Source organism: Fomitopsis serialis (assembly GCF_022376445.1).
Source record: "Fomitopsis serialis strain Sig1Antser10 chromosome Unknown B0H18scaffold_2, whole genome shotgun sequence".
Lineage (NCBI taxonomy): Eukaryota > Fungi > Basidiomycota > Agaricomycetes > Polyporales > Fomitopsidaceae > Fomitopsis > Fomitopsis serialis.
Window position 1 is genome coordinate 273,541 of NW_025954962.1, and position 25,561 is coordinate 299,101.

Sequence of the window (25,561 nt, forward strand, 5' to 3'; positions counted from 1 at the left end):
GCTTCACACCGCTACATGCAATATCTGGCCGTACTTAGCTACGATACCAATATCATGGATCAGAATGTTCTGTCTCCTCTCGCGCCCTCCGAGGGTGGATGTATCGCGGAGGCCCCTGGTTGCTCAGCATTGGATGTCTCGATAACTTCAATCATCTTTTCAGAAGCCTGCCCAGGCTTCAGTTCCACGTTTTCCAGGAAATCGTTGTCTACGAGGAAGCGGATGGCTTGGGATAAGTTCGACACAGTCATTTGGATTCTGGTGTAAGCAGCTAACGTTTGCATTGTCGTTAGCTATGCATCTATCTCACAGGACGAATTCGCTTACATTCCGAAGTAATGACGGTCGTGCCGCAAAGGGGTTGTATACTGGTTTCCGAGGTTGTTTGGCTGGCAGCTTCCTCACTGGTCGAACCTGTTGTTGTGAAGGCGCCGCGTCTCCACACGAGGCTCCTCCATCTCCACGTCGTCTGGAAGGGCGGCAAGTGCTGGTGCGTCCTGTGCCTCAAGTGCATCCGGAGCCGCCTTTGACGACACAACTTCTGGCGCAGCGTCAGAACCCGAATCAGACTCGCTCTCAGAGTCGTAAACGACTGGCAAAGAAGCGGTCGTACGTGCTTCCGAAGAGTTCGCTGCGTTGCTGGGCGCATCGGAGGTTAGGACCGGCTTTGGAGGTAGCAAGTGAGGAATACGAGGCTCCTGAGGGGCACCGCCGCGTCCTGGACCTCCATCTCCACCTCTGCCCCGACCGCGGCCACGACCACGGCCTCTGCCATTCATCTGAGCGCGTTCGCCATACTGTCCGCCCTGCACGTCGTCATTGAGCCTCTGTTTCTTTCTGTTGGGGAACCGGATGTCCTGAGGCTGCAGTTGCCCACGCGCAGCGGCCTCCTCAAGTTTCCTCTGTTTCTCCTCCACATGGGAAGCAGTGGGAAATCTCTTCCTGCGCTCGGCGATCCAAGCTGCGATAGCTTCCGGAGTATCGAGCTTGGCGGTTGTGCCTAGGATGGGAATTGGTTTCCTGTCATCCAATTCCTGAGTATCAACCATCACAAGGAGGTCCATGCGGTCTCACCCTTTCAGACTTGGATCCGCATCCCAGTCATCCTTCTTCTTCCTCTTATCCCACCCGGGAGGATATATGAGGTGTCGATCCATCATGTGTATCTCGACGGCCTTCTTCGAGCCCGCGAACGCGCAGCCAGGTTTCGTGCAGCGACAATTGCCTGACTGATACCAGCCCGCCTGTACAGATCCACGATACGAAGGCTTTAATAGTGCAGGCGGATGCATGCTGGTCGACGCGGCTGAGGGACCACCATGAGAGCCGGGGACGTACGTAGAAGATAGTGCGTAGCCTTCCGCAGTCATCCCGGGCATCTGGGCTCCTGGCGTGCGGAATTGGGCATATGCTTGTGCATAATGAGGAGCCTGAGGATACTGGAACTGTGCATATGGATTGGACAAGGCGGCAGCGGCTGCCTGCGCTGCGAAAGCCCCGACATTGGGTGGATAGGGATGTTGAGACGAGCCAGGCATACTGCCGTCGGGGTAATATGCCTGCGAGGACGAGCGGCCTTGCATATTGTCGCTGAGGCCTGAGGGTCGAGGCAGAGTAAAGTACTTAGTAGCAAGTGGCTGAGGATGTCCGCGACCTCGAAGATTTGGCGCGTCGACGCGTCTGAGCACGTGAAGATACGACCTTCCCTCAGATTTCAGCATACCGCAAGATTTAGTAGTCATAGACCATAGAGCAGTATATTTTCTGCATCAACAACGATGCTACGTATTACGCTATGCATACTTTTCGAGTGTCTCTGACCGCACTAATGCAAGCAAGTACTATAATAGAGCACGACATCGAGACATGGACAGCAAGTCCAGTCGCGACGCGTAAGTTGGGCTTTGGAGAGCGAGGGATTTCGGGAGGGAGGGATTTGGGAGCATCGAGCTGGAGACGAGCTCGCTGGGAGCGGGATACGGGGCAGGAACGGAAGAGGGGTAGCGGAACCAGCAAGGGGGAGGCGAGAGGGACGGAGACGTGTGTGGGCGAGACTTCGGAAGGCGTGTCGGGAGATATGAACAGGTGCAGTGGCTTGCAGACAAGATGGGGAGAGTGGCGTGAGGATGGATTTGCGAGGGACAGGAGCGGACGAGCACGCAAGCACTCGATGCATCGGGAAGCGCGAGTTTACGTGTCCGCAGTTTGAGAAGACTTCGCGCACGGTGGGTCCAATGCAATGCCAATTTGGCATGGGAGCCCACGGCCGCTTACGGAGACCCTAGTCCTGCATTTCCTCCTGCTGTTGCTGGTCCCGTCCCACGCGTCTCTCCTTCTCGCTCTCGAGTTGGTTGTAGAGTAAAAACAGCGCCTTCTCATTAGCCTCTGGTGTGCCGACGATGGTGAACATGCGCTCGCCGGTCTCGTCATGCGGCTCTTTGGCGATGGAGATTTTAGAACCGGACAGTCGCCGAATTTCAGTGATCTTGGTGCCGTTGCGACCAATGATGCAGCCCACCATGTCGGAAGGGATGGAGATGTTTTGCGTCCGCAGATTTGTCGGAGGTGGTGATGGGGCGTTTGGAGACGGGGAGGTCCGACCTCGGCCGTTCGGCGCGTCGCCGTAACGCCGACTTGCGTTGGACGACCGTCGCCCCGACCTCTCGTCACCAACGCCCGGATGGAAGAGAACCGTGCCTGCCCCCCGCTCCCAGTCCTCCAGTAGACATCGGCCAATCTCCTCGACAGCACGACCGATAGCATCCGAAGGACCCTGCACCTCCACGATACGTTCCGTGGATTGAGGGAGCATGTCTTTCGACGCTACCATGCGTGCACCCGACGAGTCCTGGATCGCCTTGATCTTGAGGCCGTTACGACCAATAACGCTGCCCATGAGGTTGTGGGAAATGAGAAGACGTATGGAGGTATTCGGCGAGGAAGACATCGTGGTCGGGGAGGAGGGACTCGCTGTCATCAATTGAGACACGATGAGAGCGTAGGCCTAGCAAGATGTCAGACACACCGTACAACAGACAACAATGCAGAAGCATACCTTTGCCACGCCCTCCACGGAACCACTCACAGTCAGAACGCGTTCGTGCACACCAGGAACAACCTTGCTGACACCGGCTTTGACACCGGTCTGGTCTCTGAGGTCAGCAACGTTCTTGCCGGCTTTTCCGATGATGACACCAGCATCCTTGGTGCTGACGAGTGAACGAAGCGTCAAAACGTCGTTTCCTGAGGGAGAAGGAGAACGAGACTGAGATGCTGAACGCGAGACGACTGGTGAGTAAACGTGTTCTGTGCACCGAGGAGCAGGCTGCTTACTCGCTTCGCGCTGGACTGGAGAGTCGGAGGGCATGGTGAGGTGTCGAGAGAGAGGAGAAAGGGCGGGAAGAGGGGATGGTGTCAGTAAGCGTAAGGAGCCGGCCAGGGCCAGGCGCGCCGGCGGGGATTTGACCAGTCTATTGAACTTTGGAACTCCGACACTTCCAAACAAAAGCTCGTTCTGGTGTGGTCCCGCGCGTTGAACAGCTAGGCTTACGTAATGAAACTGAGCGGAGGCTGCGAAACGGAGTCATTCGCAGCGGGCGGCGAGCGCGTTTCTCAGACGGTTGACAGGCCACCGGGCTTATGCAAGTATGTTTACAAACCGGACGGAACCTCTCGTCCATCGCGGCAATGACAGTATCATATTCGAACGGCTACCTCGCATAACACCACCACGGCACGGACATAGAGAGCAGTAAAGCGTTACATGGAGTATCTCATGGCATCTGATCATAGTAGAGCGCAGGCGTAGGATACGGCAATCCATGCAATCACAACGTCTAGTAGCCGAGCTGTGTAAGGTTCTCGAAGGATGACGCGGTGTCGGCAACGGCTTTTTGACGCAGCTTGATCGCTGCGAGCTTGAAGGGAATCAGACGCATTGCACGTTAATACACCTCGCAGAGACACGTACCTTGCGCTCGTGGAAGGCCTGAGCCTTGATCTTCCTCTTCTCCTCCAGACGGTCCACAACGTCCTTGTAGCCCCAGCCAACCTCGTGAGAGAGGCGCTGTGACGGCGCAAACGCAAATACGTTAGAAGAGATAGAGATTAGCGGGGAATAGGTCGTGTACCTTGACTGTACAGTACTTGCGGCCAGGCTTCAATCGCAAGACCCTCAAGGCCTCGGGAACAACCATCCGCTTCTTGCGGTCGTAGGGAGGGGGGACACCCTCGAAGAGCTTGAGACGCTCAAGGGCTGCCGCGCCGCGGGCAGTCTTGTGGGGAACCATACCGCGGATGGCCCGGTAGAGAATCTTGGAGGGGGCGCGGTGGTGGAAAGGGCCCGACTTCTTCGGGTTCACGATGTGGCGTTTGTGAAGGAAGTTGTGGTACCGCAGCTGCATACATGCTATGAGCGCGATGCAGCCAGACGTATAATAATAATGACCTTGTTGCGGAAGAAGCTACCCGAGATGTTGATCTCCTCGCACCGTACAACGACAATCTTCTGGCCGTTGAGAACCTGCTTCGAGATAATCGAAGCCAGGCGACCAAGGAGATGGCCCTTGCCATCAATGACGATGGGGGTCGAGGAGAAGGTGGCCATGGCGAGTCTAGCAAGCGCGTTATGTCTTCAGCACGGGGGTGTTTTCGGGAGCGGGAAATAAATACCGACCTGGAGGTAAGAGGAACCGGCGCAAGTCGCGGTATGCGTTCAGAGGGCGTTTGGGCAGTACAATGAGTCGCTCACCTTGACGATCTTGCAGTCGTATAGTCGTAGTGGCTGAGAGCTGAGCCAGTGACAGCCACTGTGACTAGAGCTGCACAGTTTTAACCGGCATCTTCCGGCGAAAGCCACCCACGCTTCAGATCTCACCCAGATCTCGCTGTACTCACTGGCCTCCGCAACCTGTTTCCTCGCTGTGTCCTCTGATATAGCGGTCTTGTCACCAACAGCGTGAAGAATGCATCTCTCGTGGCCCACTTTGGCGATCATGCAACAGCCGACGCTAGCGCGAGAATAATGGGGCCATTTCCGCGTAGTACATGGCATGGGTTGGCACCGTATTGCTCTTTGACGGCGCGTGGCAGAACAACCTACTTAGTTGCCCATCCCGCCGTGGACAAGCAGTGTTCACGGAGGCCCCTTATTAGTGTGAATGGAATTTATAGAGCATATGACCGAACATCCGTATCATCCCTTGCCCGAATTAGATACCAAGTTGTCGTCTCTGACTTGTTACTTACTGTAGCTCATTTTTCCGCTGACTCCGAGAGTGATACAGTACTGCTATCGCTCTGTGGGGACTGAATGTGGCTGGACAAATGAATGGGTTGACACAGGTGTTAGTAGTAAGGCCTCCACATCAGCATCACATCGAATGCACTATCGTCCAATTGATAGTGGGCTATTACTTACGCAGCTACAACTGCCTGACGATCTATCTGTCATGTAGCACTGTTGTCTGGCTTGAAACTCATTACGTAGATCCTTGTCCCACATTGTGGCAACATGCATTGCACCCTGACTCTATGTAGGTTTTTGACTTGTCTCCATACAAGCCGGCAAGCGTCGTTTTTGACTGGGCGCTAGACACGCGGTCAATCTGGGTCACGTGACGTTGAATGCGGGTCCTCGGCTGCTGCCGTCGGTGACGGAGGCCTTCGCGAGTGAGCAACGTCGACAAGGCCTACCTGCTTTCGTTCTCCTACTAGAACCATGTCCTTCCTTCGTCTTGCCACGCGTAGTCTCCCCCGCTCTGGGGCCCTCTTTGCTCCCCGGACAGCGTCTGCCATTCCTCAGTTCCGGGGCCGGGTTTTCCAAACCGCTCTCTTCTCTGCCCAGGCCGGTTTGTCCAAAGAAGTAATTTCGGCGCGTGTCGTAGACGTGTTGAAGGGCTTTGAGAAGGTCGACCCCACGAAGGTATCTGTGCAGCCTTCATAACGCGTATTTGATAAGCTCACTCCATGACGCGACCAGCTCACCGAGACCTCAAGGTTTTCAGAAGACCTTGGATTGGATAGTCTGGACGCGGTGGAGGTCGTGATGGCTGTGGAAGAGGTATACCACATCCTTCAGCTTTCTTGAGCTTTACGTCCGAGTGACAACTCGTGTCATAGGAGTTTGCCATTGAAATTCCGGACGAGGAAGCGGACGAGATCAAAACTGTGCAGCAAGGTACGAGTCTCGGCCTTACATCGTTCCGACGTATCCTCTTACCGTCTACCTCACTCAGCCATCGACTATATTGCCAAGACACCAGAAGGTAGGCTCGCTTGTATGTCGCGGTGAGACGGTCGAGACTGACGTGTAATTGGCAGCGCACTAGGGCTGGTGCACATGACAGAGTGTAGTCATGTAATTAGTGCCAATCCTCGCTCGCACTTTGTCTGATTGCAATTGACCTTTCCCTCCGAGTCTGGACCCCTTTGCACCATCCGATCGATATGACGTTAGTTCCCGACATACTGGCTGAGGTCGTCCCTGAATGCAGTTAGATAGTGAGACTCCCTCGTAGTCCAGCTGGCGCGGATTCCGAGATGAACGCAAGATCACCTTGTGACTCTCGTCCCTTCGAAGCTATGGAAGGGAGAACGTTTACGAAGGCCTGACCTACCTGTCCCCCTGAATCCCTGGTATGCCGCCTTCGGCTGTAGATTGGAGGACTGCATCCGCAATGCATATAAGCTACCCCGCAGCGAGTGGCGAGCTGAAGCCATGCGTTATGGATACACAACTCTGGACAATCACGGTCGAGCAACCGTTCTTGAGGACCCGCTGCAGTCTGGGCGAAGGTATCGTCATCCCATGCCTCGAGCGCCACATATTCAGGCCCGTAACGACCTCACACACATCCAGGGCCCTTGTACGACCACCGAACGTCGACGTTACACTTCATCGACATCGAACGCAACAAGGTATTTCGTACACATTATATTTTATAACACCGCTCTGCATGCCCCCACCTGGGTCCATTTCAGCTGTACCACCTTGACATACGTTCATCCGAACTCAAAGTAGAGCAATTTGAAGAACCGCTGACTTGTCTGTCCCTACGCAAGGACGGAGGGGTGAGTTAACGCCTTTATCCTCATGCATCAATTACCCATGAATTCGCAGTTGGCTTGTACAACGGCCAGAGGGTTCGCCGTTATTGAGGACAGCTCTACCTTGCGCTACCTGTCTCAGCCCATCCCTGAGGAACATCAAGCTTTCACTCGCTTCAACGACGGCGCATGTGATAGCAACGGACGTTACGTCGCGGGTACATTAGCCTCGAAGGAGCACAACATCGTGGGACAGCTGTACATGTATGATCCCGCGGACAACTCCAGCAGAGTGATAGATCCTGGACCGTTCACGGTGAATCTCCGTTCTCTACAGGACCGCGATGCGATTTTCTAGCTAAGACTGACGGCTCCAGGACTGTAACGGCCTAGGCTGGAGCGCCGACGGGAGGACAATGTCCGTGCTTCGCGTCGACGCAGTGCAAAGACCTACTGAACATCGCGTTTAGGTACCTCACCGACTCCTTCGTCAACAAGATATATGCGTACGACTACGAGGACGGAAAGCTGTCTGGTAGACGCGTGTTCGTCGACCCGCTTTCTCATGGTCTTCCCGAAGGAACATACCCGGACGGTCTCTGCATCGATAACGCAGGGGGCGTATGGTCGGCAAGGTCGGCAGGTCGAGCTACATTGGGCACTTGCTATGCTCACTCCGTTCTGGATAGGTGGGGCGGATCCAAAATCATTCGGTACACCCCGGACGGTGCAGTCGATCTGCAAGTAGTCTTCCCCACGGCGCTCAACGTTACAGCGTGCTGCTTCGGAGGTTCGCCCCTATTCTTACGCCAATTCACCCGCTAACTGGACCATCAAGGTGACAATGAGGACCAGTTGTATGTGACAACCGCTCACTGTGGTGCATGCGGCGGCGATGCCGGCAGACAGGCTCAGTACCCGGACTCTGGAGATTTGTTCGTCGTTGACTTGTCCGGCCAGTTCAGGGGTGGTAGATGGCGCCACGATTTCACGGCTTGAGTGGCAGATATGCGGATGCCGGATGAGTATCAAGGTTTCGTTGTTACGACACTACCTAGGCGGTTCCATGAAAAATGTACAGTAGAATCTGGATAGGGTATGGCCAAGCACATGAAGGTCGACAATTGCGTTCTAGTGCAGACCAGTGGAAGTCCTTCGGACACCCCACACTGACCGCACAGATTGCGAAGTCTACTAACGGGAGATGAACGTCAGTCGATTCACAGCCAGCAGTGATTTGGCAAAGGGGGATGGCAAACATGGACCGGTTCTTCGACAGACTAAGGCTTCTCTGCAGGGTTGCGGAGACGTGTCCTTACAGCGCTCACGCCCGCTGGGTTTCCGCTCCGGGGCTTCAACATGGCCACTGTATTCACATCCTGAATGGCGTCCACAGGGTTGCAGTAGTGTGTGTGTTGCAGGCATGTTCAGTGCCAACGTCAAAGCGTCAGTACAGGACTGCAGCTGCACACCATGCAAACCGCGTTATAGCATCGTGCTGCTTTTTCATCCATACGTCGAGACGTGTAGGGTCCGAGACGGACCAAAATGTGTGAGAACGTCTGGACACTATTCCAAACATGAGTTCGTTAACCCGTAGATTGGGTACTACGCCCACTCAACGTTCTCCCTTACGGAGCGCCAGACGAAGGTGGCGAGTAGAAGTTGCCGATGAATACAGAGGGGGCATGAAGCGTTTATCATGGCCAGTGTGTTCCGCACTTCTGGAAAGGTGCGGCGAACATGTGGAAGTATGAGTAAGGCCAGTATGACATAGCGCAATGTTTTGACGTACTGCCGGCAGTACTACGAAGAGACTATAGTACGTAGTAGTGTCCAGCACCACCCTAAATCGTTATCAATTGCCCAGAGATCTGTCAGCGGATCAAAATGAAGCAGACTCACCAACGACGACTAAGGTGGCTCGGGGGTAAATCTCGGCGTGCTTGTAGCCTTTGCATCTAAGAGACAATGTGAAAAATACGCAAGCATGGAAGGCGCAATAGTACGGAAAGCGTAGGCGCGTGCGACACTGTCGTTTCGGTGTCTGCGAGACCACACAACTTGTGTGCTTAATGAGACGACCGGGCTAGATACGGTTATCTACTCACTGGGCCCACTTAGAGTGCGGTTGTTCGTGCCAGACTGGACTGGATGCGGGGCAGCTGCGGGGTCACGTCTTCGCTTCCGTACGGGAACCGTGGGTCATGCCAGATCGTCCGGATACATTATCTTCTCCCGCGAATCCAAGCCGCATTCGATGGAAAGCGGCAAAGCCTAGGCCGATAAGTTTGTGACGGGCCGCGATGTGTGCATGTGGAGTGTCGTGAATAAACTCATCCCTCATGTAGTGTCGCTGGCCGTTGATTTGTGATCATGCTATGGGCAGCGAGTCAGCCTCATTACATGCGGTAGAACCTATAGCGGACTAGGAGGACGTACCCGGAGGGCCTGGGCCTAGCTGCCGCCAGTATCGAGACTAGCGGCACACGATGCTAATATCGTCATCATGAAAGGGTTTCCTACCACGGCGAACGTACCATCAGGCCAGAGCTGAGAATGTTGTACTCACTTGCATGGTTCACACAGACTCCGAGGACTTGTAAATCATATCAGGCTGGCCGCTGAAGCAATGGGCATTTGGAGAGTCGGCACCGGATTTCAGATCGCTTCAAGAATCAAGTGTACACTCGGGGTTACGGGTAGCCTGTGTTCACTGTTATGCTATACGAGATGAATAGCGCAATACTTCAAAGACCTAACACCTTTAGCAAAAGTACATACGTGTGTTGTGAATTCTAGCGGACAAGACTACTGGCCTTGACACGCATTGACTAACTGCGCCGCGGCGACGCGGCGCGCGACGTGATCGCGTCGGGACGACGGGACTTGCCAAATCCGGAGCTACAGGCGCTTGGAACGCTTTCTGCTCAATTTGGTAGCTGTGGCTCGTAGACAGCGCACTCCCATTCCGTCGACCCAGCATGAAGCATGGGGTCGCATTCCGCAAGTTCTCGAGGACATCCTCGCACAGGATGCTCATGTTGAGGTGAATAGTCTTCTGAGTTCGCTCCGAGTGCTCTCCGTGACGCTCAATTCGCAGGAACCTCGTCACTTCGTTGTTTCAGCATGAGCAGATCAAGACGACCCTCCCGAAGGCGAGGGATACCGCGAGGCTTGCGGAAAAGGCGCGCTCAAAGCCCTTCATTTGTTTCACATGACTGACTATGCCACAGATTATCACCTTGGGCAAGAAGGGCGACCTGCACGCCTTCAAGCGCGCACAGCAGTTCCTCCTGCAGCCCCAGCTCGTCCCCAAGGTTTTCACCACCTTCGCGGAGCGCTATGCGGAACGTCCGGGGGGCTACACGCGCATTCACAAGTATGGCCAGCGGCCGGGCGACAACGCGCCGCACGCAATCCTCGAGCTCGTCGACAACCCGCGCGACATCCGCTTCGAAATGACCGCACGCGCGGTCGGCTGGGAGCTTCTCGGCAAGCGGCTGGACAACGATGGGCCTCAAAAGCTCGCCAAATCTGGTGTGACTGACGTGGAGGACGTGGTGAAGCACGAGCGCACGAGCGAGTCAAATGGCTGGGACGGTGAACTCCGCCCGAAGACGAGGTGGAGCCTGAAGAAGGTGTTGAAGTTCAGGGGCGAGAGAGCTGTTTCAGAGCTGGCCAAGAAGGCGGAGGATCACCTCGTGCGTCGCCCTCACCCTGCTTCCCACATGCTGCTGACCTCTCGCAGGACACCTTGCTGGCTAAGCCAAGAATTAACAAGAACGCTCTGGAGAAGGCATCTGAGCAGACAGCCGAGACGCCGTATGCAAGCTTGAAGTCTATGCGACTGCGGGCCGGTCAGACAGTGCCGGGAGGCGTACGCAGTGCGCTCAATTTGGCTCAAGGTGACCTCGCGAAGACCTGGATGACAGGCAGTCGGCTACGGTATTTGGAGCGAAGAAAACTGGGTATAGACAAAACAGCTTTGTGGGAGAACCCTTGATGCTCTGTCGTATACACTGCTCAGCCCATTGCACCTCTATTGCATATCTAGTTGCGTCCTGATTATGGAGACGCCGTGTTTTGAACTGCATCATAGCCCTGCGCCATAGTCCAGTAGGTGCGTGCCGTGGCTCGTTGGTTCATCAGGTGCGATTGCAAGTTCTTCAATTTCGAGCTAGCAGGGTCATCCGTATGTTAACTCTTGCTTAATACTTTCGTTGAGCTTATCGCATGCTAGCGGAGTGCACAAGTCCCGGACATGTGCAAGAAATAGCACTTTGGTTGAACGACAAACCCACCGGCCGCGTTATATCCGCTTCCCAGAAGGACCGAACAAGTATACAGAACAGGCGTAAAATTACGGCATTACAAAGTCGTATGATACATCCATACTGGTACAGTCATATTAACTTCTTCCGCGCAGGCTGCTCACCCCACATTTAAACGCTCTACCACTCTGCCACCCGTGTCGTCGTCGGGAGTCCGGGAGCGGGCGGGTTCGAGAACTTGGTCTCGACGAAGACCTTTTCGACGCCGTTCTGACGCTTGTCAAAGGCCTCGTACAGCTCCACGAAGTCGTCGATCGGCACACGGTGCGTGATCATGCTGCGTACAGACAAACCGACACCGTCAGTACCACACATCAACGACAAGAATAGAAGACGGAAGCCACGTACAAAGCGGGGTCAAACTTGCCGGGGATGATCCAGTCATAGAGAATCTCCTTCCAGTACTTGTGCACCGGTGCCTGGCCGTTCCCGATGAGGCGCACGCCCTTCTCCATGAGCGCGCCGATGTTGAAGTGGTTCGTGTACCCGGCATAGGCCGCGATGATGCCGCAGCTGCCGCCCTTCTTGACGGACATAATCATTTCGTTGACGATCTCCGACACGTCGGTCTCGAGCATGAGCGCCTTCTCGACCTTGTGGAGGATGCTCTTCGGCTGGTGGAACGTGCCCGCGTCGATGGCGACGTCGAGGCCGCCCGGTGCGACCTCCTGGAACCGCTTCACGACGTCCTTGTGCTCGGAGAAGTCGATCGTCTCGATGCCCAACACGTTTTTGGCGAATGCCAGACGCTCCGGGACGCGGTCAACACCAATGACGCGCTTCGCACCCTTGGCGAGTGCCCACTTGGCGACGCATTGACCAATTGGACCCAGACCCTGGACATCCAGGTCAGCGGGGACTGAGGCATTGCGCATTGCGCATCGCTGATCAACTTACCCAAACACCGACTACATCGCCTTCAGTGACGCCAGTGTCGAACACGGCGTGGTACGACGTAGGGAGAACGTCGGAGAGGTAGAGAGCCCTCTCGTCGGAAACGCCTTCAGGAATGGGGAGTAGATTCACGTTGCCTTTTGGTACGCGGACGTATTCTGCCTGGCCGCCCGCGAAGCCACCGGTGAAGTGGGAGTAGCCAAAGAACCCGGCGTCCCGGTGGCCATACATCGCGTTCTGAAGACTGTGCAAGACCGGTGAGTCATTCTCCGTCAGATGGTCATACGTCGGATGCTCACCTAGAGGGGTTGGTGCGATCGCAGAAGGAAGATAGCTTTTGCTTGCAATATTCGCAGTCGCCGCATGCGATCTGGAAAGAAGAGACGACACGCTGGCCGACTTGGAGGTTCTTCACGTTGGGACCAATGGCGTCAACGACACCCATGAACTGTCCCGCAGTTAGCATGTACGCATATATGCGCCAATAGACTAATGCAACCAACCTCATGGCCGAGGATATCGCCCTTCTGCAGGTTGACGATCTCCCCGTTGTAGAGGTGGAGGTCTGAACCACAGATGGTGGTTCCGGTAATGCGAAGGATGACATCGTCTGGCTCGCTGATATCCGGGATAGGCGCGTCGATGAGGCGGACGTCGCGGGCACCGAACCAGGCGAGGGCCTTCATGGTGCTGCCGTCCTGGCGAACCTTGTACTCTGGGCGAACGACAGTGGGGAAGTCGCCCATGGCCTGTGGCAGGACCATCAGCTACACGCAACGCCTGCGGTGCGCGGATGGGACGTACGCTCTGTGCTGCGTTTGATGCTGCTTGCATGGTGGTTGAAAATAAGATTTGTAGTCGTGATGAGGGTCGTAAGTCGTGAGTTGTGTTGCCCAGACTGACAGGTGGACGGCCTTATATAGCTCGCAGGGGGCTCCATGGCTGGTGAGGCGCGATGATAGCTGCATGACGTTTCTCTCTTCGTCGTCTGCCTCTGACGTCACGCGCCGCCCCGCGTCGCGCCCCACGTGATCGTTCCCGACGCGCACCGTCCCCTCTTGTGCTTTCTCAGCACCCCTCACCCAAACCAGCTGCAGTCTCCAACGTCGTCACAGACTCAACAAGAGCGCGTACAGTGTATGGGTGCCGGGTAGTAATGGCGCCGACGCTTACCGGCGGGTCGACTGTAGGCCGTATTTGTCTCAGCCAGCTCATCTTTATCGCCTGACGTTCCTCCGATCTGCTCAACTTATATGCAGGCCCATTTGTGCGTCAGACGTTATGCTCAGTGACGGTCCATGGGCGGAACGCCTCGAGAGAATGGCGCAGGGCTCCTGCGGTGCTCGTCATTCATCGGCAGACCTGCCCGGTTCAGGACATGCACGGTCTAGAGTGCATAGGTCGGTGAATAGTTTACGGTCAGTGTTGCCTACTAATATAGACCGTTTCTACGAGCGAGTCATCCGCTCATCGATCCGTCTCAAGTTTAGGACTGCATGAACGAGATGAGTTGGACACGACGGCGCTTCGAGATATTTACTGACCTTGCACCAAGCCGAGAGACCGAACAGTCGATGTTACCGGCTGACCCCGGTGTCCCTGCACGACTCGTTTTTACAAGGTCCCGAGGCCCCGTGGTCATCGTGAGTTCCTATACACTCACGACGATAACTTCTACCTCTCACGCCCGTCAGGCAGCTTTGAATCCGAGCGCCTCTTGTATTCATTGAAACAAGCTCGATGATTGCAAAGCAGGGCTCATGGCTGTCCAAAGGCCAAATCTGACCGATGCACCGGTGGCGCATGCGTGTCCTGATGAACATCACGCCCGTGACCAAACTCGCACTCAGTCCCTTGAGATTCGAGTGCTGGAGATACTACAAGGTAGCGAGTAGCGATGATGACGCTCATCGCTTCAACCCGGCGGCACCGAATCGCGATCCTACTAGTCCTACGTCAGCCAGTGTTTCGAATGCTTTCGCGGCTCCCAAAATGCACACCTGCCCAGGCTCCCCGCACCGGACGGGAAGTATCGCGACTTCTCCCTCGATGGCGCCTTTCAATAACTGCGACCCGTTGTTCTAACCGGCAGCATAACGACCGCAGACGCGCACAATACGCCACCTCGCGGTAGCCACGACCGTCCAGCGTTGTCGGTTGGTCATTCAACCTTCCTGCGTTCCCAGTGCATTCAATTTGACCTGCGTCATCATACATGCGACTGCCTCGTTGTTGCAGCACCGCCAGCACGCGTATCGCGGTCGACGATGGGCGGCGGCGACAGTGCGCCTGTGGTCTGCGTTATTCCGAGCGATAATATAACCTACGCACAGCAATGTGGATATAGCGATTACAGTGCAGAGCAGCGATACAGTAATAATTGACTGGCACAGCGTCCGACGCGGCGTCGCCCAAGTGCTCTCGATGCGGGATGCAGTCTCCTCTGAGACGTACAGACTGCAGGCTGTATGTCGTCATGTGGGGAGAGGGAGACTGTCCTGGTATATGCAGTGAATAGGTGGCTCTCTGGCACAGAGGCGGCGTATTAGTGCGAGTTGTGCATAGTCAGTGGATGCGGAGTGCGTACCAGAGCCGATGCTACGAGTCGTTCCACATGCAGAAACGCATGTCTCTCCATAACCGGTCGACGGTGATGCCGTGTACTGGTCTCCAAGAATCCGACGAGGCTTGCGACATGGTGTGTGAGCCGCTAGGGAAGAGCTGAGAGACGGTGCAGTTGACGTCTCTCCACGCCCGAGCTCTGAGGGAAGGGGCAAGACGTCAGTAAGGGAGAACGAGAAGAGCAGCCAACACTCACGTCACGTTCGCCACCTTCGACCGTGTCTTTAGTGCGTATTGATAGACCGACCCTGGACCTTCCATCAGCGACCATACCATATCCATCGTAGCGCGACTGACCTGCGTCCAAGACGAGCGTGATGCTCTCGCCCGGATGTAGTAAGACGATCGCGCCCGAGTTCCGGCCATAGTTGCGCAACAATTGCACGGTGGCACAATCATGCGTGTCGTTGGTAAAGTCGAGCAGGACCTCATACTGGGTGCTCGCGGGCATGCTCGCAGGCGGGCGAGAGATATAGACAAAGAGGCGGTCAGAGGGTGGCGTCGGGGAGGTGCGGCGGAAGCGAGCGTGTAAGTCTCGAGAAGGAGCGTGATATGGGGGCCGATAGTCGAGCGCGAGAAGAGAGAAAGAGCGTAACGCCAGAGAGGCACAGAGATGCTTGTCCTGGTGATGACGGTCGCTTCGAGCTTCGGCGGGCCGTTCGAGAATGAAAGTTACGGCACGGCTGGGCCTTCTCGGTTCTGAATCCTCCGGCGGGTACGCCCCCTGCGTGCCGCTGTGTTCAAGCCAGCCTGCCAACGCAGCTCGGGAAGGCCTGTGCACGCCGCGGCACACAAATGAAATTGAGTTTATAAGGTATCTGTGTCAGAGCGCAGAGACAGATGGGCCGGACCTGTTGCCACGTTGTGGGCGTGCTTATTGTGTGCACAACAGCTGGCCGGCGCCCAGGACGCGCACAGAGAACGGAGCGAGCCCAGAACGGAGAGCTGCCTATAAGGAGGGGAAGGGGTGGACGAGCGAGCGAGCACGCATGGGCAGCGAGGCAGCAGGGCGAGAGAGGCAGCGTCGAGCGAGGCGGCTGGGGGAAGCTGAGCTGCCAGGGAGCATCCGCAGCCACTTTCCCTGGCAGGCACCGAAACGCGTCCGTCCCGAGATTCGCGCCCGATCCCCAGATCTCAGCCACTCGCGCGTCGCGCCCATATCTGGCAGCCCGTGCTCGTTCGCCTCTCCCACCTCCCCTCCAGCTGGGGGCAGCTCATTCGCGGCCATGTACGCACAGCGAAGCGTATAGCCCCTACGCCTCATGTCCTGCTTGTCTTAAAAGCGCCGCTCGACACAATGGCCGAACCGACCTTCCTCGGGATGCCCGTGGAAGTGCGCTTGGTCATCTACGACATGTACTTGATGAAGCACCAGCGGGTCAGGCAGAAGTGTCAGCCGGCCAATGACCACCTCAAGCTTCTGCGTACTTGCAGACAGATATACGAAGAAGCACGCCCAATTTTCTGGCGATACGTGTCCCTAAGGAACGAGCTGGAGATCAATGCGTTCATCCTCAATGCGAGCGATGCCATGGCCGCTCGCATCCTATGGGCCGACGTAGCCAACGACGGGCGCGTCTTTAAGCCGCTCGAAAGGATATCGAAACAAGAGGTGATAGTCGTCACTTCCGCATTGGCAATCCTCTCATTGCCAGACAGGAAACGAAGCCGTCCCCTTTATCCAACCTGCACCTCGCGCTTCGCCGCATGCCCTCGTTGCAACGGCTGCGCGTGTTTCAATGATGCCGGGGGATCCCCACCAATATACGAGGTGAGCACCCCGCGCTCTATATCCGCGACGCCGTTGCCAAGGAGCCGTTGTAATTTTTGTTGTCCAGGATCCGGCAGCGGTGCACCACGCCTGGCCCTCGAGTTCGAGTTCGCCATGTACCCGTCGGCCACAGCACCGCGTCTCTCGGCGTACGAGATCTTCATGGACGCCGAGAGCAGGGTGCAGCCTTTCCAGGTCATCTCACCGCGGTCCGTCGAGAAACTGCGCCTATCGGGGGAGGTCCGTCTACCTCCTTCCGTGGAGGCGCCGGCTCTCCGCCAGGTGACGCTCCACTCGATAACGGGCAACCATTTCGACCGCAATAATATAGAGAGCTCCTTCCCCGGAGCTTGCCTGGAGTCCTTCTTGTACGCCCAAGGCCACCGCCTCGGCTTCGAACTCCGGAATAGGCACCTGGAGTCCGTGGTCGCTCTTTCCGGGTCGCGGCTACGCACGCTGGTGCTTCTCGGATGCAGCCGTCTATCCAGCGCGTGCATTGCGTCCTGCTTGGAGCAACTTCCCCTGCTGGAGATCTTCGCGCTGAGCCTCGTAACGGTGGACGAGTTACGGACGAACTTCCTGCTTTCCTTGCCGCTCACGGTCTCCGTTCTGAAAGTTCACGTCGTGAATGCTTGGTATGCGGTACCCCTACGGGTAGAGGAGCGCGGGCTTTTGGATGCTCTTGAGAACTCTATCATGGTCCGCGAGAAGCCACCGAAACGCACGACTCTCAATTTTCGCGAACAACTACTCCTCGAAGACGGGCGAAAGGAGAGACTAATGGAGCTGGCACAGCTTCATGATATTGATTTATGCATTAAGCCTTGGGAGAACGACTGTGAACATGCTATATAGGTGTCAAATCGAACCGACGATTCTGTAGCGTACTCCTTATATCTCTGATAATACCTCACATTTTAATGCTGTATTTACTACTCACGGCGGACAGTTGCATTGATGTACAGTGGACACTATACTTACCTTGTATGCTACAGATCGCCAGAGGGCTCGCTGCGAATCGGATGGTCGGTCTCCCACGGAGCCATTCGATTAGCCATGTTTCAAGATTGCAGCAGAATAGATTACGACAGTGTCCGTAGGCATGTCCGTGCAGGTCAAGAGGTGGGCGAGATTGGAATCGGGGACAACCTGCTCTTGACAGGTGGGGGGGTAGGTGGTGTACGGGGTCCTGAATTCAGCCACTCACGCGAAGTTTCGTCCATTCTGCTCAATATGTGTCCGCCTCCTCGCGAATAGCTAGTATGCGCCCCGTTTTCGATAAATAGCCACAGACAATCAATGAGAATGATTCTGTGACATAGCGAGTGAGGTATGAACATCCCGTAGGAGTGCGAGTTGAGTACGAGAGTGCGATCCAGAATGCACGTGTGCGGAACGGTCATGTGAGACGCTCCGTTGAACGCGCTGGTTCCCGCGCACGGCGCTTGGGCTGAACGGCGCGACTTACGACGAACTCCTTGCTGCCTGCGCCGTTGCTCCCGTATCGCAACGTTCGCCAGTCGGTTGCCAGACGAGCCCGTCGCTGTTGTTCTTATTGAAATTCACTATATTTATCTAAAGCCTCGCTGCGATGGCTGCGTTCCAGCAAGAGCGAAGTGTTGCTCGACATGGACGACTTCTGGGGTGCTATGGGAAGTGCGGACTGCGCCATACCTTCGCTCGACGACCTCGATTCCGGTGCACCTTCTCTTCTGTCTCGTCAGCTCACTTCTTCGGGCCCCTCAGATATTGCATGGCAGAACCCCATCTCTGGCTTTGTACAGACCGGCTCGCCATCGACGCACCTTTCACCAACAACTCAGGCTAGTGCTGCGTTCAGCAATGATGCGTTCTGGATGCAGGGCTCTTCATGTCCCCCAGTTTCCACATCCGCTCAACTTCCGTCACTCGAATCAGAGCCCAGGTTCGTCATAGAACCAGCCTCGCTCTCGTGGACGCGGGATGCCAAACAGGTCTTGCATGTCTTGTGCCCTCGGTGCGATGCATGGATCTGTACAGGATCAAAGTCGCGGCAGAACACGAAACCACTCGAGGCACATATGAAGGGTCGCAAATGTAACCGCTCCGCCGTGCTGGATGCACGTATCCGTGCAGAGGCGAACACTGCCCGTGACATACACTTCCCATCGCAGTCATCGCCAGCATTCCGAATGACGAGCGTGACGCACCCATACACTGTTCCCGAGCTCCAGGACATGGCAGTACTGCCACAGGAGCCGCCTACGGCTGCTTCGTCGCAGGTGCAGGATGCACTGTCTAGTACGCTCCCGATGATCTCCTTTGACCTCACCACCCCCGAAGACTTTGGAGACGAATATGCATCGTAAGTGTATTGCATCCGTCTCGCAACACTGATTCTAATCACTACTTGTGCAGGGACTCGGATCTTGACACCGAGAACGAGCAAGCGTCGAGGTCTGACTCGAGCGGACCACCGCCGGCGCCTTCTCGCAAACGCAAGAGAGCATCGCAAGACGACCCTCTGTCCGAGGCGAATAGCGTAGGCAGCTCAGCCCCACAATCCTCCTTTGGTGAGTCCGAGTCTAGTCGTCGGTCTAGCTGCTGCGCATATCTAACCTGCCTTCCATTGCAGCTCCGAGCGATCCTACGGCTACATGCTTGCCATGCCCCGGCATTCCTCTCGACTGGCCACACACCGACTTCTTCCAATCATACCCGTTTCAGCGTCACGACTACAGTGTACCCGGTTCTCTCGGTTACGACTTCTGTGCGGTTGGCGATAATGGCCAGTCCTTCCGTGTACGATCACATCGTTGCATCGGATCTGTGGTCGTCGCCGGGGAAACTGCTTGTACCGAATGTCTAGCCCTTACCAGCACACTCGAGCACCTCGCAGAGATGTCTGGTGACGTGAAACCGCATACCAACTACGCATACCGATCGCACAAGCAGCTTCGTCAAGTAGCAGACTTCTTCAAGAGCGAAGTCTCTCGGCTTCGTTGCATGGTAATGCATTCAGTTACTGAATGTCTGTGTAGATCACTAACTTATTCCTTAACAGACCCTCAATCTCGGCCGACGGGTGGCTTCTATTGTGCGGAAATTGGATGATCATCGACGCTTCCTCATGGCAATTGCAAGTGGAGACCCGCGCGGTGTCAAACATCTTATCATGCAGGGATTGAAGGAGCGCGTGAGCACGAACGAGTTGATCAAGCGCGTCGACGAGAGTATCGAGGGGTTCTACCATGCTCGTGGCTATACCGCATTTGACTTTGATCTCGCGCTCCTCATCCTGCGTCTTGGTGGGCGGAAACTACTGTATGCGATGAACCAATGTCTTGCTATTCCCTCGATTCGCGCCCTACGACGTGCACGTCGATTCACTCGTCTCATGCCGAGCTTTGGTCGGCCAACAATCTCGGAGGTGCGGTGGAACCTGTCGGAGGTGCTTGGGCCAAAGATTCAGCAGTTGAAGGATGCCATCCATCACGCGACGAACCCTCCGTCTTCATCAGCTGGCCCAGATGCAGCCTCACGAAAGCTGTATGGCCGTACTGGTATCTCTGTGTGCTGGGACGAAATCTCGCAAGAGGAGGTTGCCTGCTACTTTCCACATGCAGACTCGGTTGGCGGCTTGTGTCGAGAGCATTGCGGCAGGGTTGATCTCCGGCTACGTAGCTTCCAAAGTGCCGTTAACATCGCGGAGGATCTGGACAAAGGCAAGGTGCATTTCGGGAAGGAGGTGTCCGTCCTGGCTGTTGCTTCCTTCGGAGAGGATCTTCGGGGCGCATTTCCTGTTGCTGTGTCACCGACGTGCAAGTCGGAAACACCTGAGGAGGGTGCCGAGATTCTCCGGACGGTCTTTGCGGCTTGGAAGGATGATCCAGACCTCACCGAGTACCTTGGTCCCCTGTGGACGTTTGCGTCGGATGGAGATGCCGGTCGCCGTGCTATGGTATACAGCATGCTCATGGCGAAGAAGATCGATCTATCGCACCCTTTGTACAAGATTGTGGGACATCTACCAGGGCTCAACCTCAATGTAGGGGACGACGACATAACAGCTGATTTCGACTGGAAACATGAGATCAAACGTGAGTATCGGACACTCAAACACTAGTATTCACAGTTCACTAACCCATTAGATAGGTCTTGGCCGCCTCATGCGTACTCAGGATGGTATTGTGATCGGTGATACCATTGTCAACTGCCACACTATGACTCGCCATCTCTCACGCATCCCGCAGTTGTCGGCTGTCGCTGTCGACCGGCTCATGAACCCATCGGATTCTCAGGATGTACCGCGCGCGATTGATCTCCTACGGGCAATCTCGTCACTATCAGCCCTTCCCTTGGATGACTACACACCTACAGAGCTGCAGGAACATCGTGCTATCACCATTGTGGGAGAGATGTTGTCTGCATTTGTCGACGCATTCATCTCGCCCGAATGGTCTCTCACGCAGCAAGTCGTTTCGCTCAGCAAGTATGCACACATGATCTTCGCGCTATATCGACAGCACCAGGCGAGCTTCATGCCCCATCAGCTCTATGGCGACACCCAAACAACAGTCAAAAACGTGATATTCTGCATTGCGAAGCAGCAGCTACTTGACGGCAACCAGCGCTTCTATCTGTATGATACGGGCGACGATAAGCTCGAGGAACTCTTTGGAAACGTGCGCATGCAGGGCGGACACAACCCGAATTTCTCTTTCAAGCAACTCGTGGATAGGCTTGGCGCTGCTATTGACATTGACGCAGTCTTCACGGCACATCCTGAACTACACCAGGGCTCTCGTCGCCGTAAAGTCACCCGTACTGAGCATGCCGATCATCTGAATCATGCATCGTGGACCGGCGATACTGTTGTTGACAACGTGAACCTTCGGTCTGCGTGGGCGGAAGGTCGTAAAGCAGCTACAAATTCACTATCGAAGCTCTGCATCGCACCCGGCTTCGACGTGCTGTTCCGAAGTTCAAGCAGTTCCATTGACATGCTTCAGCCCATTCGACCAGGCAAGTTTCCTGGCGTCTCGATGGAGCAGGATCGATCACTGGACTCGGAGGCGCCGGCGCCGGCGAACTCGCCCGCGACCAGGACTACTAGTACAGGGACGGCACCTGGCGAGTCCGAATCTGAGCCAGATAGTAGCTCATCGAATCACGTAGCACCAGGGTGCAACACACGTACGTCCTCGAGTGCAAGCCTACAGGGTGAATCATCGTCTGCGGGAGGTGTCATTAACAACTCCGAGTCCGAGTTAGGTGAGTTGGTAATGTAAGATGTTGTTTCAATGAAGCTCACCTTAGAGTCGCAGATGCTCCAAATGCAATCATTATTGAGGAGGACACAGCGATGAACACTCACATGCCAGATCTCAATGCCTCTGGAGGCCCTGACACGGCGCGTGATTCCGACGCAATTGCAACAGGTACTGCCATTCAGCTTGAAGATCGTCTCGATGAACTGGACGGACCTGATCAACAACTCCCACCTGCCTATGTGGGAGTGGAGAATGCCTCGCCGTGGATCTGGATCAGTAATGGTCACAAGATCCACAAGACATCGATTTGTATTCAAGTCATTACGCCAGATTGGGTTCGCAAACCTCACGAGCGTATCTTCCGTGTTCGCTGCTACAGCTCTGATGTTAAGCCTCGCAATGTTGGCTCTGCTAGTACCCTAGACCCCACCAAGTTCGTCCTCGGTGACCTCTTTGCGACCCTGATCCGCTGCAATGGTCAGGCGCCTCTTGCGATCATGAAGTGCATTGCTATCCACGAGAAAGGGCAGTCAGTGTCGAGCGTCCAGATCGCGAGCCTCTCGCACGCCGCCTCAGGCATCAAACTCACGGGACAAGTCCTTGAGCTCTGCGCTGCAGTAGCAGCACCCACTGCAGGAAGAGATGACGAGTCAATTCCTCAGGCTGGTGAGTTGTCATCTTACGATTCTGTTGCCTTCACCCCTGAAACCGAGCCCGTGACCCCAGGCTCATCTTTAGGCAAGTCGAGCTCGTCATCTGAACTTCGGCACAGCTGGCTCTGGACAGGGTCGCTCGTAAAGCTCACTGGTGACAACAAATCCGACTCGGAGCCAGCATCAATCGCAGCTAAGGTCTCGCACAAGACACTTGCAGTTAAGGTCTGTAGTCATGTATGCCATATATTGGACCCTCGAATCGTCGACGGTCGCAGCATGCTTGCCGAGCATCAACGACAACACCTCAATAGCGCCGGGCTGACATGGGAGTTCTCCGAAGGCGAGCTTCTGGACATAGTTGAAGTCCTATGGCGAACAATACAAGAGCAAGGCTCTGCGGCCACGCTGTTGCCACTGCTCGCGACACCAAACCAACAGTTTCCGTACAAGATGGGTGGTACGTCATCAGTGGCGTGATTACTATGAGCCACGAAATATCAACTGACCTCCTTGACAAGGCAAGCCTATGTTCTTATCGGAAGACGCCGCGCACTACATGGAGACGGAGAAGATTGCCAGTGACGCGAAGCGTCGATGTTATCAGTGTCTCGCGGAGGTGGATGCCGCCCGCATGCGGAATCATGTCGGTGAGCATATCTTGAAAGCAATGCGCGGCGTACAGGAGGATCTCCGAGGACAGCAGGTATACACATTTTATTGATCGTGTCAGCGTCGCATTTTATGCTAAACAATAATACACAACAGGTTGTTCCGTCCGAGCTTCCCTGCGGTTTCTGCGGACGCCCTGAGCGGCTCTGTACGGCTCCGACGATGACCAAGGGGACCAGTAGGAGTACACCGCAAGCACGAAGCGAGTGCCCATACTACCGACTCTTCTTCTACCAGCCAAGCCTCAAGCCATCACCTGCAACTCCGTGCACGAATGTACCCATTATCTGCATGGTTCCTGGTTGCAAGGCGGCAAAGGATGGTAACTGGACTGCTGTATGGAAGTATAACATGGTCGAACATCTCCGCCAGTGTCACCCCTCTTATGGCCTCGAAAGTACCCCCAGGTTGGATGGACTTATCCCTCTTCCGCCAGCAATGCAACATGAGATGCATATCTCGGACGAGGAAGAGCGGGCTCTTCGAATCCCCGCCGAGCTCATCCCTTACAAGTCACCCCTGCCACGTATCGCCACACCTGAACTTGCGGAATCAACAGGGACGGCGCGCAAAGCCAAGAAACGACGTCTAAACCGCGACAAGTAGTCCACGCCGGCAGCGATGAACAGGATCTTACATTAGTAATTGTCTTAGACTCACTGTACATACTACTTCTAATATGTGTATGAGTGTTATAATTCGATCGCATGCCGTGACCGATACTTCATCTACATGGTTCGCGTCGGAACGCGTCTTGAACGCGTCCTGAACGCGTCCACCTCTTGTCCACCTCGACGCGTCGCTGGGCGTTTATTGTATTCCTTTTATGGGCTGCTTCCTGGGCGTCTGTATGCTTAGATAGGAAGGACCCTCCCCCCTACCCAGTCTTCGGGGTCTCTGCGTTTTGTGAGCACGATGTCGGAAATTTTGTTCGCGCCCACCTCTTGGTGCAGGTACAGTAGGAAACAGGACAATGGAATAGCGAGTAACGAGTGTCTCTAGTCCGTGTCGTGGCTAATCATGGTGTGACGTTAGGGCTATCCATCAATGTCGTAAACCGTTTCCTATTGTATGTGGTGGGTAATCAGCAACGTGCGGACCCTTAGAACATAGACGACGAACCCTGATAATATACATGCTTTGACTAGGCGAGCTGGATATACCAGGGCGGGCTCACGAGTGGTCAGGATAGTCCCCGCCACGGCTGTAGCCTTGGGTATAACCGTCTTTCACCACCGCGGCCGAGCCAGCGTTCTGTGCGCTTGTATGGGCGTCGTGACGGTCGTCTGGCCGGTAGGACGTCTGACCGTAGTCATCGTATTCCCGGGATTGTTGAACTTTATTACCCAGGACCGTGGAAACACTGTCAATGCTCTCTGACCTGTCGTGATATCCGCGAGGAGGAGAGTCCATGGACGCGCGTGAGTCCCAGGGGTCGGCGCGGTCGGTCAGCGGGATATCACTAGCAAGGGGTTTGGTGGGGTCGTACATGGAGTCGTACTTGTTGTGGTCACGCTCCTGACCCGCAATATAGGAGGACAGGACAAAGTAGAGGTAGACCTGGCAGAATCGTGAATAGGAGACAAGCGTGCAGGCGAGACGAAGTAGCGTACCTGCATGATGGCTAGTATAACCCACAGGCCACCCATAACACCGACATCTACCCATGGGAAGATGTCACAAAGGGTGTTGGCCTCGTCCTGGAGGTCAGAAGCGGTGCCAAAGAACGTCGATTTACATGCTGAGACCGCATTGCTATGCCGAGCCGCTGACAGCACGATCCAGACTACCGCGATAGAGAAGGCGGCAAGTGTCACGATGAGATGGAGTGTCGTGTACCGCCTGAACAACGTGGGTTTCTCCTAGAGCAACGAAGACGGATTGAGGCGAAGCCACGACGACTAACAATCAAACCAGCTCACATTGCGAACAGCAGCGAAACCCATAAGCTGCAAAGCAGCTCCGACATAGCATATGATGGCGAAAATCCATTTCGCTGCGGATGGTGTCGCGCCAGTAGCACCAACAACTAGATGATCAAGGACATTACGACGCCGGTCAGTGAGTCATGTCTGCCGTCTAGATCGCAACACATACTTGAAGACGTCCCTATTGAGAGGGTACCAGCTGTGATGCCGAGGGCGAACTGCTCCACCAGCGCCGTATAGATGCCCGTGTAAATGACGGGGATTGCGCAGCAGCAGTATTCTCTGGGCTTCATGGTGACGACCGCTTAGGCTAGTAAGTATTCAACCTGGCGACACAACCTCGGGGCGATAGAGATGCGACGGGGGTACGAGGGGAGCCTGAATAGTG

At 55.4% G+C, this 25,561-nt stretch overlaps 14 protein-coding genes across 14 annotated transcripts; 8 read left to right on the forward strand and 6 right to left on the reverse strand.

The window, feature by feature from the left end:
- Positions 1–59: 59 nt before the first annotated feature.
- On the reverse strand, positions 60–1,370 carry B0H18DRAFT_1081368 (uncharacterized protein; the record flags this gene model as incomplete). The annotated part of the gene is made up of 4 exons (XM_048031383.1): positions 60–293; positions 328–414; positions 465–1,020; positions 1,075–1,370. 4 exons carry the CDS (start codon positions 1,368–1,370, stop codon positions 60–62), a joined length of 1,173 nt encoding a protein of 390 aa, XP_047900174.1.
- Positions 1,371–2,281: 911 nt separating this feature from the next.
- Positions 2,282–3,367, reverse strand: B0H18DRAFT_866898 (cytoplasmic protein; the record flags this gene model as incomplete). The annotated part of the gene is made up of 2 exons (XM_048039818.1): positions 2,282–3,004; positions 3,056–3,367. 2 exons carry the CDS (start codon positions 3,365–3,367, stop codon positions 2,282–2,284), a joined length of 1,035 nt encoding a protein of 344 aa, XP_047900175.1.
- Positions 3,368–3,621: 254 nt separating this feature from the next.
- Positions 3,622–4,792, reverse strand: B0H18DRAFT_969086 (60S ribosomal protein L13a). The gene is made up of 5 exons (XM_048043563.1): positions 4,676–4,792; positions 4,448–4,613; positions 4,131–4,397; positions 3,971–4,066; positions 3,622–3,917 (listed from the first exon to the last, which is right to left on the reverse strand). Exons 2-5 carry the CDS (start codon positions 4,604–4,606, stop codon positions 3,837–3,839), a joined length of 603 nt encoding a protein of 200 aa, XP_047900176.1. The 5' UTR covers positions 4,607–4,613; positions 4,676–4,792; the 3' UTR covers positions 3,622–3,836.
- An 875-nt stretch (positions 4,793–5,667) lies between these two features.
- Positions 5,668–6,647, forward strand: B0H18DRAFT_969094 (acyl carrier protein-like protein). Its single transcript, XM_048043564.1, has 5 exons — positions 5,668–5,923; positions 5,981–6,061; positions 6,121–6,178; positions 6,237–6,266; positions 6,322–6,647. Exons 1-5 carry the CDS (start codon positions 5,720–5,722, stop codon positions 6,327–6,329), a joined length of 381 nt encoding a protein of 126 aa, XP_047900177.1. The 5' UTR covers positions 5,668–5,719; the 3' UTR covers positions 6,330–6,647.
- A 78-nt stretch (positions 6,648–6,725) lies between these two features.
- Positions 6,726–8,322, forward strand: B0H18DRAFT_1150522 (uncharacterized protein; the record flags this gene model as incomplete). Its single annotated transcript, XM_048035720.1, has 8 exons — positions 6,726–6,795; positions 6,860–6,918; positions 6,982–7,071; positions 7,121–7,363; positions 7,425–7,465; positions 7,518–7,682; positions 7,737–7,837; positions 7,886–8,322. 8 exons carry the CDS (start codon positions 6,726–6,728, stop codon positions 8,044–8,046), a joined length of 930 nt encoding a protein of 309 aa, XP_047900178.1. The 3' UTR covers positions 8,047–8,322.
- Positions 8,323–10,004: 1,682 nt separating this feature from the next.
- Positions 10,005–11,143, forward strand: B0H18DRAFT_969104 (mitochondrial ribosomal protein L17). The gene is made up of 4 exons (XM_048043565.1): positions 10,005–10,096; positions 10,151–10,235; positions 10,284–10,751; positions 10,799–11,143. The coding sequence occupies exons 1-4, from the start codon at positions 10,032–10,034 to the stop codon at positions 11,051–11,053; spliced, it is 873 nt and encodes a 290-aa protein (XP_047900179.1). The 5' UTR covers positions 10,005–10,031; the 3' UTR covers positions 11,054–11,143.
- A 147-nt stretch (positions 11,144–11,290) lies between these two features.
- On the reverse strand, positions 11,291–13,221 carry B0H18DRAFT_969108 (GroES-like protein). Its single transcript, XM_048043566.1, has 5 exons — positions 12,779–13,221; positions 12,575–12,723; positions 12,279–12,519; positions 11,730–12,217; positions 11,291–11,658 (listed from the first exon to the last, which is right to left on the reverse strand). The coding sequence occupies exons 1-5, from the start codon at positions 13,037–13,039 to the stop codon at positions 11,502–11,504; spliced, it is 1,296 nt and encodes a 431-aa protein (XP_047900180.1). The 5' UTR covers positions 13,040–13,221; the 3' UTR covers positions 11,291–11,501.
- Positions 13,222–13,373: 152 nt separating this feature from the next.
- B0H18DRAFT_969112 (uncharacterized protein) lies at positions 13,374–13,783 on the forward strand (the record flags this gene model as incomplete). The annotated part of the gene is made up of 3 exons (XM_048043567.1): positions 13,374–13,461; positions 13,482–13,614; positions 13,766–13,783. Coding segments are annotated over exons 1-2 (163 nt in total), but the record flags the coding sequence as incomplete, so codon positions are not given.
- Positions 13,784–13,923: 140 nt separating this feature from the next.
- Positions 13,924–14,596, forward strand: B0H18DRAFT_187392 (uncharacterized protein). Its single transcript, XM_048037021.1, has 2 exons — positions 13,924–14,431; positions 14,514–14,596. The coding sequence occupies exon 1, from the start codon at positions 14,064–14,066 to the stop codon at positions 14,358–14,360; it is 297 nt and encodes a 98-aa protein (XP_047900182.1). The 5' UTR covers positions 13,924–14,063; the 3' UTR covers positions 14,361–14,431; positions 14,514–14,596.
- A 277-nt stretch (positions 14,597–14,873) lies between these two features.
- On the reverse strand, positions 14,874–15,348 carry B0H18DRAFT_1081375 (uncharacterized protein; the record flags this gene model as incomplete). Its single annotated transcript, XM_048031384.1, has 3 exons — positions 14,874–15,036; positions 15,094–15,145; positions 15,195–15,348. 3 exons carry the CDS (start codon positions 15,346–15,348, stop codon positions 14,874–14,876), a joined length of 369 nt encoding a protein of 122 aa, XP_047900183.1.
- An 846-nt stretch (positions 15,349–16,194) lies between these two features.
- B0H18DRAFT_867218 (uncharacterized protein) lies at positions 16,195–17,523 on the forward strand (the record flags this gene model as incomplete). The annotated part of the gene is made up of 3 exons (XM_048039845.1): positions 16,195–16,515; positions 16,566–16,630; positions 16,710–17,523. 3 exons carry the CDS (start codon positions 16,195–16,197, stop codon positions 17,521–17,523), a joined length of 1,200 nt encoding a protein of 399 aa, XP_047900184.1.
- Positions 17,524–19,714: 2,191 nt separating this feature from the next.
- On the forward strand, positions 19,715–22,047 carry B0H18DRAFT_925397 (uncharacterized protein). Its single transcript, XM_048041620.1, has 2 exons — positions 19,715–20,747; positions 20,803–22,047. The coding sequence occupies exons 1-2, from the start codon at positions 19,778–19,780 to the stop codon at positions 21,936–21,938; spliced, it is 2,106 nt and encodes a 701-aa protein (XP_047900185.1). The 5' UTR covers positions 19,715–19,777; the 3' UTR covers positions 21,939–22,047.
- Positions 22,048–23,132: 1,085 nt separating this feature from the next.
- On the forward strand, positions 23,133–23,851 carry B0H18DRAFT_867680 (uncharacterized protein; the record flags this gene model as incomplete). Its single annotated transcript, XM_048039877.1, has 2 exons — positions 23,133–23,279; positions 23,342–23,851. The coding sequence occupies 2 exons, from the start codon at positions 23,133–23,135 to the stop codon at positions 23,849–23,851; spliced, it is 657 nt and encodes a 218-aa protein (XP_047900186.1).
- A 567-nt stretch (positions 23,852–24,418) lies between these two features.
- On the reverse strand, positions 24,419–25,466 carry B0H18DRAFT_866941 (uncharacterized protein; the record flags this gene model as incomplete). The annotated part of the gene is made up of 4 exons (XM_048039821.1): positions 24,419–24,805; positions 24,859–25,107; positions 25,168–25,274; positions 25,343–25,466. The coding sequence occupies 4 exons, from the start codon at positions 25,464–25,466 to the stop codon at positions 24,419–24,421; spliced, it is 867 nt and encodes a 288-aa protein (XP_047900187.1).
- Between the last annotated feature and the right edge of the window lie 95 nt (positions 25,467–25,561).

Coding starts and splice junctions, on each gene's coding strand:
- B0H18DRAFT_969086 (XM_048043563.1), bottom strand. CDS start 4,606: ATGGCCACCTTCTCCTCGACCCCCATCGTCATTGATGGCAAGGGCCAT. Junction 4,067..4,130: donor GCAAGTACTGTACAGTCAAG/GTACACGACCTA, acceptor GCGCCGTCACAG/CGCCTCTCTCACGAGGTTGG. Junction 3,918..3,970: donor AGGCCTTCCACGAGCGCAAG/GTACGTGTCTCT, acceptor ATTCCCTTCAAG/CTCGCAGCGATCAAGCTGCG.
- B0H18DRAFT_969094 (XM_048043564.1), top strand. CDS start 5,720: ATGTCCTTCCTTCGTCTTGCCACGCGTAGTCTCCCCCGCTCTGGGGCC. Junction 6,062..6,120: donor TCGTGATGGCTGTGGAAGAG/GTATACCACATC, acceptor CTCGTGTCATAG/GAGTTTGCCATTGAAATTCC. Junction 6,179..6,236: donor GATCAAAACTGTGCAGCAAG/GTACGAGTCTCG, acceptor TACCTCACTCAG/CCATCGACTATATTGCCAAG.
- B0H18DRAFT_969104 (XM_048043565.1), top strand. CDS start 10,032: ATGAAGCATGGGGTCGCATTCCGCAAGTTCTCGAGGACATCCTCGCAC. Junction 10,236..10,283: donor CCGCGAGGCTTGCGGAAAAG/GCGCGCTCAAAG, acceptor ACTATGCCACAG/ATTATCACCTTGGGCAAGAA. Junction 10,752..10,798: donor AGAAGGCGGAGGATCACCTC/GTGCGTCGCCCT, acceptor GACCTCTCGCAG/GACACCTTGCTGGCTAAGCC.
- B0H18DRAFT_969108 (XM_048043566.1), bottom strand. CDS start 13,039: ATGGTCCTGCCACAGGCCATGGGCGACTTCCCCACTGTCGTTCGCCCA. Junction 12,520..12,574: donor GATCGCACCAACCCCTCTAG/GTGAGCATCCGA, acceptor GGTCTTGCACAG/TCTTCAGAACGCGATGTATG. Junction 12,218..12,278: donor GCGATGTAGTCGGTGTTTGG/GTAAGTTGATCA, acceptor CTGGATGTCCAG/GGTCTGGGTCCAATTGGTCA.
- B0H18DRAFT_187392 (XM_048037021.1), top strand. CDS start 14,064: ATGCACCGGTGGCGCATGCGTGTCCTGATGAACATCACGCCCGTGACC.
- B0H18DRAFT_925397 (XM_048041620.1), top strand. CDS start 19,778: ATGGCAATTGCAAGTGGAGACCCGCGCGGTGTCAAACATCTTATCATG. Junction 20,748..20,802: donor CTGGAAACATGAGATCAAAC/GTGAGTATCGGA, acceptor CCCATTAGATAG/GTCTTGGCCGCCTCATGCGT.